General features: G+C 48.0%; 1 protein-coding gene across 1 annotated transcript in view; it reads left to right on the top strand.

Moving 5' to 3' along the window:
- Positions 1–3,031, top strand: part of LOC119580588 — a 3,675-nt gene extending 644 nt beyond the window's left edge. The window contains exons 2-4 of the mRNA XM_037928699.1: positions 1,040–1,293; positions 2,047–2,496; positions 2,645–3,031. Coding sequence (XP_037784627.1) covers positions 1,040–1,293; positions 2,047–2,496; positions 2,645–2,717 — 777 coding nt within the window. The 3' untranslated portion in view covers positions 2,718–3,031. The remainder of the gene's footprint in view (positions 1–1,039; positions 1,294–2,046; positions 2,497–2,644) is intronic.
- Positions 3,032–7,500: the final 4,469 nt, after the last annotated feature.

Here is a 7,500-nt window from a genome sequence, read left to right as displayed (position 1 = left end):
TCGACCAACTCCTAGTCTCTAAATAGTATACAATATCTAAACGACCGTTGGCTTCCTTGAAAACGCTTCCTATGTCAGTTCCCTTCGGGCCCCTAGTAACTTTGGAACAAATAATGTTTATCATCTTAGCGGCCACTTGACTAATAGTAATAGCGCCATCGCCCGCGCCTGGTATCCCCTTGTCCCATATTAGCCTTTGAAAACCTTTCAGACCTGAAAAATCAAATGTCATGATCCTAATGGACACTGGTGGGGGTGCGGTGGGGGAGTGAGATGTAATAGGCGAAAGAGGTTTTACGCTGCTACGGTTTACCTAGTATGATGCTGCTTACATACAACTTGCTATTGGACTCTACACTGATCCTGATAGCTTAGGAACTAGAATGTTGTATCTTGCAATTGAACGGTCAGTGTGTGTGCCAGGGAGACCTTCGGGCTAGTCACGAATGTTACGTCGATGTGAGAGGGACAGGCCATTAACGCTCCCGTCGCTGCGCATGATGAGGGCTGCCCCGAGCGATCGAGTTGTAGAATAATTGCGGGCTAATTTGTCGTGGAAATGCAGGCCTACGCCACGTCAGCGGCTTTGGTGGCAGGGACTGTGTGGTTTCGTTAATTGTTCACTAATTGCCCCTTGTTTACTCCAGCCCACTTAACTTAGCCTAACGTAGCGTCTGGCGAGCGTGATAGTCGCCGCCGGGTATCTCGATAACCCAAAGTGCGATCGATTTATAGACAAAGGCGAGATTGAGATCTCCTGCCGCGGGCCGCATCCCTCGCTCGTGACGTCTTAATTTTCGCGTCAGCGCCGTGCACGCCGCTTAACACGAATAGAGGCGAATATCCCGTACTAGAGCAAGGGGAGGGCGGTCTTAGTATCACCCAGCGCAGCCTGCGGTTACCCGCCTCCCAATCTAGTTTCTCGCCGCAAATTGCTCTTAGAGGCAACATTTTCGAATATGTTGTATATATTCGATTGTATCACTGATTTTCTTCTGTCCAAGTTGATCTACAAAGACTGATTTATTTGATATTACAGGATTGTGGGTGTGAAACGGAGGCGCCGCCGGCCTTCACTTTGCCACCTCCGCCGCCACCGCCAGGATTCCACTACCTGCAGGATCCTCAGGAAGACACGCACATCGAGTCTTCCTCAACGCCTCTTCCCTGGACGTGCCCCGTCCTAGTCAGCACCCCGGAGTACCATCAGGACGCCCTCTTCTCCTCAGTTGCAGCCGGCTGCGTTGCGGTCCTTCTGCTGGTGTTGGCTGTCGTTGTCACCGTTGCCTCAAGGTAGGAACCAAATGTGTATTGGTTTTACCGAAATACATGAATATGTGTGCTGCGTGTTGTATGAGTGTACATGAGCATTCATTTGTGCGGATGTGGTTTGCATGCAAATACGGGAGAATGAGATGGACGGCCGCGTTTGACCTTGGCTGAGGTGTGACCGCAACTGCCAGTGTGGTCCTCGTGGCCGCCAGCTTCACGTCGTCGCCTGTCGAGCCAAGTTTTTTAAGACTTGCTTGTCGTGTGTGTGTTTTCCCGAATATTCCCCAATGTATGGTTCAGTAGGGTTTGTTCACGGTGAGGTATAGTAGCAGTGGCTATATTTTTATTTGCAACTCAAGGGCGCAAATGCAAGGGTGTATATAAAGGCTTAAAGGTGTCCTTCACTTCTGTGTTAGATATTCGGGCGGGCAGTTAAGGGTCGGAGTGGGTGGGCAGCGAGCGCATGAGACTTGGGGCTATCGTGAGCATCAGGAGGGTTACGTTTCCTTGCCTCCTCACCTTACCTAGTACCTGGATGCCACCTTACGCTTGACGCTTGTCGCTGATAAGGACTCTCTCTTCGTTTGTGCTCTTTCTGCCTATTTTATTTCTTCCTCTTTATGTATTATAAATGCATGGGCATTACATGTAGATTTGTTTTTGGCTTTCACGCCAGACCTGATAGAGAGTTGAAAAAAGGTTAACAAAGGGAAGGTTCTACTATGAGTGCAAGACGCCCTGGCTCTCGAGTAATGTCCTCTTTCATTTCTTCAGGAGACGCTCTCCGGCTCGCCATTACTCCCACAGCCCGATCTGCCGGCCGACGCCCTCGGCGAGCAAGCCTGGCCCGCGCACGCCGTGCCGCGCTTCGTACGCCTCCCTGGAGCAGTCGTTCGCCGTCGGGTACTTCTCCTCGGACGCGGGATGCCCTTCTCCGTCCCCAACCTACTGCTCGCCCTGCTCCCCGTCCCCCTCCCGAGTCCTCCCTGCTACCCCTTCCTCCTCTCGCATGGTTGTCCGCTACCACACCTCCAGCCGGTCCTTCAGCCACTCCCTGGCCCGCCCGCACGCCTCCGCCCGCACGCAGACTGCCCACCCGCACCGTAGTCCGCTGTACCGCCCACGGCTGGCGAGGGTGATGTCCGGCCAGCTGCTGGTCCTCCCAGGCGGCGGTGCCAGCCCCTGCCTCGGCCTCAAATTCCCCGGGATTGAGATGGTAAGTCCCCTCCCATAGGGCATGAATATGATTTTGTCAAATATCATTGTACTGCAATTTACTTTAATATACGAACGCAATAAAATGAGTTGTTTGTACTTCTAAGGTGACACTCTGTTCTAATTCCAAGACTCCGCTCCCTCAGAACTTGCCCGAGCAGCGCGCCGTGGACAACGTGTACAGCCCTCTCCCCGTGCCCTCCGCCCACACCGCCTTCGTCTTCCCCTGAGACGCTCACCTGCCTCCTGCGATCTGTTTGCGGATGCTGCCCACAAGGATCTTCTCCCGCAGGATCTCGCAGGAGCGCCCATGGGCCACCAGCGAGGCCGCTCTTCCGCTTATAGTCATGCCCTTATAGAAGCATACCGCGGGCAGCATGGCCCCAGGCAAGCGGTGGCCTCGTGTGTGTGGCACTGGCTGGGTGGCGCTGCCCCGCCAACGATATCATCCGCTCCTTTAGTATATATACATGAAAGATTATGCGTTGTGTACATATCCATTTTCCATTGCATTTGCACATTCTTATCATCAGTGACGTGTGGATTACCTGTGATTTCCGTTTGGACTGTGACTGCATCTAGTCTTATTGTTGCTTTGTTGAGAAATATATCTTTTCTTTGAACTCTTGGTTTTCATTCCTCAGCCTTTTCGTGCACCAGAATTCCCCTAAACATGAATCTGACTCGCCTCTGAACGCGAGCCGAAGCTGCTCCCGAGCCGAAAAGCGGCCTCGCGTCGCAATTGCTAACGCTACAAAAATATTCCCTGCGAAATTGAATCCCTGCGTGAAATTAAATCGCATTTCCCTACACAACACAGTTTGTCTCTCGTCGACTCGTCTCCGTTTTTATTCTGTTTCTCCCTCCAAAAAGCGCGCCAGAAGTAGCCCATGCGGTGACGTCACTCGGAATTTGCGCAGCCGTGAAACGCATTCAGACACCTGGAAACTCGGCTATCCGGTGTCGCGCCGAACGCAAGATGCAAGTGGATTCTTTGGCATGATTTACTTAGCCTGCGAGGCCGCCGCCATCCGGGAAGCTCAGTCGAGGACTCTCAGGAGAGAATGGCGGAAGGGAGAGAGGGAAGAGGGAGACAAAACGCGCGAGCGTCATCATAAAGTTTGCCGAGGGGGCGACGGGGGCGGGAGGAGTAGAGCGTCCACGTGGAAACTCTCACTCTGATGCACTTAAAAGATACATTATCCATTCGCCAAAAAAACAGGGGGAGGAGAAACGCAGAGCAGGCCTTCGTCGCCTCTATTGCACCCGTCCAAAAGGTCCGTTTTCTTCCCGCGAAGTTGCCGGAGGCTTGCTATTAACGGGATACTTGAGCGTCAGTCTCGGATTTATTAGTTTTTATGTCACTTCCTTTTGAATTACTCGCCGAGCAGAGTCAGTAGTTGTATGTTTTTGCGGGATATTTTAATCGTGTTGTTTGTAGAGCTTTGCATGATATTATGCTCAATTTTGCATGACTGAACACTGCGTTCACTTCAGCAGCGAGTTCAGTTAATGGCCATTTATGTGATTGACACCATCTGTTTACATCATACGTTTGTACCCTATGGAGGCCTGTCCTGAGGGATTCAACTCCTGCAGCGGCTGGCTTCCTGTTACTGTTAGGAGTATGTTACAGTTTTTTTTCTTGTAACCGTAAATTAAGTCCAGCTCTTTTTATCCGGGTACGACATGCGTGACTATTCCCCCCCCCCCTTGTAGAGCTCCGTGACATTCGTAATCTGACGTCTATTTTCTCTTATTTTTAATTCATTTGTTTATTTAGTTTTGGGCAGCAAAGGGATTCATGTTCCTTGGCTCCAAGGAAAAGGTGAAAAAATGGCAATGAGCTGTATTCTGCAGTCCAGTGTCATAACGCGCTGCTTCAAGGCTAGCGAGGTCCTGGCGACCCACGCGGCGCAAAAACCCATTCTTGTTGAGCCCGCGGGCAATCTTGTAAGAGCTACCGGTCGGTATCAGCATGAATGTCAGATGAGGATGAATGTAAAACAACCTTCCAGAATAATAGCCATTTTGAACAAGTTTCCTCCTTTCCTAACATCTCTTGCTCAGAAGATGCCTGGATCCGCGGAGGCGATGGAGTGTGTTCCGGTGGGCGGCCTTGTCCTCCCGCGCGAACTTTTTCCCTTTTTTCTCTCGATAGTAGTTTCGTGTACAATAATTTCGATTAAAATGTAAATAAGGATGGATGGCTTAGGCTGAATGAGAAGTGTGGGGGGGGGGATTATAGGGGGTGAAGCAGGCGTGCGCTCGCTGGCGGTCGCGTGGATTCATTATCCTCCTCCTCCTCCTCTTCCTCCTTCCTCCTCTTCCTCCTCTTCCCCCTCCCTTCCCCTGGCTCCCTCGTTTCTCATATTTCCGATTTTATAGGTTCAGTAATGAAGGCGGTGATGTGAGATCGTCGAATGTTTAAGGGGGAGAGATGCTTCAAAAATAAAACATTGGATAACTACAAACTCAAGGATGTGTATGTATGTGTATACATATATATGTATATATATATATATATATATATATATATATATATATATATATATATAAATATGTTTGTGTGTATACTTACATTACATATATATGTATAGATGCGTGTGTGTACGGAAAATTTGAGAGAAGAGATCGTTTGCAATTTGTTTCTTCAGGAAGGTCTACGCCTCCGCTCCCTCGGCTGGAGGGGGGGGGGCAGCCTGGGAAACAGCCGATGGCTCTGGCACGGCGGGGGCACTCTGATCTGCTTTATTTTGGAAGATTATTTCTGTGTTGAATCCGCTGGTTACGAAATGGGGAGAAGCGCACAGACATACACATGCACGCACACACGCGCATGTGTGTGTGTGTGTGTGTATATATATACATATATATATATATATATATACATATATATACATATATATATATATATATATAATATATATAATATAATATATATATATATATATATATATATATATATATATATATATATATATATATATATATATATATATATATATATATATATATATATGCCACCCCCTCTCCCTCTTCCAGTCGAGGGAGCGGAGGCGTCGGTCTTTCTTCCGAAGAAACAAATTGAAACGATGTCTTCTGTCAAAATTTCCTTCTCCTAATTCATCCATAGTCTTCCTTCTCGCCGATTGATTCATGTTATTTACTAACTGTGTTGTGCGTGCCTGGCTCCCCCCCCCGGCTTCCCCAGCCTGACCAAGCGTGAGTGACGGCTTCGCTGACTTTTCCGCTCTTGATCGCTTCGTTTTCCGACCAAAATTCACCCAACATGGCGAGCGAGCAAGAGGCGATATGTGGGCCAACTCTTCTCTAAATGATGTCTCCTTTTCTCCGTGCTTTTCGAGTCCTCGTCTCTCTCTCTCTCTCTCTCTCTTATTCGTCTTTTCCTTCTTCTAGATCATATTTTACTCGCTTGATGGCTTACAGATGTTACACTAACCTTTTTACTTCCCTTGATGCAAATCTGCCATCACTTAAATCTTTTTATTACTATATCTTAACCTATTTGGACATTTTCTGACTTTAAAGTTGCTAAGTCACTTCTGTAATGCTAAGGTAAAAAGTCTTAGGATTTCTGCTCTGTATGTGTGTAGTCTCTGTTCTCTTCATATCTATTATTGGCTTTTGTTTTATATTATGTTGTCTCGTGTTCTTTGTTCCATTCCTTGTTTTATTTGTGCTTCTGATTTTCTCTTCTTATTTTTTTTCTTCAGTTAATCTTGCACTTTTGTCTTGAACATGTTATCAATTCTTTAAAACATGAACATCTCTTCCTTTTTCGTCTTAGGCACATCATCAGGTTATTAAATAGCATAGCATTCAGTCTTTATTGCCTTCTCGCTGTCATACTGATTTCAAGCATATGCATCGCCTAAGTTCAACTAGAGCTTCGTAGATGAAATTATTAATCAAAGTACCTGGTCTAACTTGAAATTCTCTCTCTCTCTCTCTCTCTCTCTCTCTCTCTCTCTCTCTCTCTCTCTCTCTCTCTCTCTCTCTCTCTCTCTCTCTCTCTCTCTCTCTCTCTCTCTCTCTCGCTATATTATATAATATATGTGTGTGTGTGTGTGTGTGTGTGTGTGTGTGTGTTGTGTGTGTGTGTGTGTGTGTGTGTGTGTGTTGTGTGTGTGTGTGTGTGTGTTTAAGTAGGTGGGTATACATACTGTATATTCGCTTAAATCAATCTAACAATAAACGTTTCCATCGGGCAAGTTCTTTTTTCATTCGTCTCCCTTCCCCAGGCCTTCCTTTGTCGTTGTTATTTCCTCTTCCCCCTCTCCGTGATGCTCGTGTTCCCAGAGCATTTGTCTCGTTCTTGCAAAACTTCTGAGTAAAAAATAGTTTCCCGTCGAGTACTTCCTCGTCGGCGGCTCCACCTCGCGGCCCAGCAGCAAGGAACGAGCCTAACGACCTAACAACCTCATCCCTGAACAATACTTGAGGCTATTCCTGTAGGGCTGTCCCTCCCCCCTCTCCCACCTTTTCTCCTCGTCTCTCTGTCTAGGAAATGCTATGCCGTCTATGAGACCCGGTTATGGCTGGTTCTCTGCCATCCATGAGGTCTGGCTATGTCTATGCCGTCCATAAGGCCTGGCATTTTTCAATGTATATATCGAATTTGAGGCCTGGCTGTGACTATACGTATGCCGACCTGAGGGCTGTGTCTCCTCCCCCTATTCCCCAGTTTCCCTGTTCCCCACTCCCTTCAAGTGCACCTCCCCCTCCCTCCTTCCCCTCTGCCGTCCACGTCTGGAGCGGGTCAATTTGGAATCGTTCATCCCGTAAATGGGATCTGTTTCAAACATCAATTGGCTGAAGAACGACGATCAGTAAAGAGGGGAAGGAAGGAAATAAGCTTTGCTCCCCTTTTTTCCCCTTTTCCCATCATCGTGGCAGGGCTTCCCCGCCGGAGACGGAGGGGATGAACAGGGCTGGAGGGAGGTTAGCAGAGGTCAAAATAAAGCCAAGGGAGGCGAGGGAACACAAAGA

The sequence above is a fragment of the Penaeus monodon genome, chromosome 14, assembly GCF_015228065.2.
Source record: "Penaeus monodon isolate SGIC_2016 chromosome 14, NSTDA_Pmon_1, whole genome shotgun sequence".
Taxonomy (NCBI): domain Eukaryota; kingdom Metazoa; phylum Arthropoda; class Malacostraca; order Decapoda; family Penaeidae; genus Penaeus; species Penaeus monodon.
Note: the sequence above shows the minus strand (reverse complement) of the source record. Positions and strands in the feature narration are given on the sequence as shown.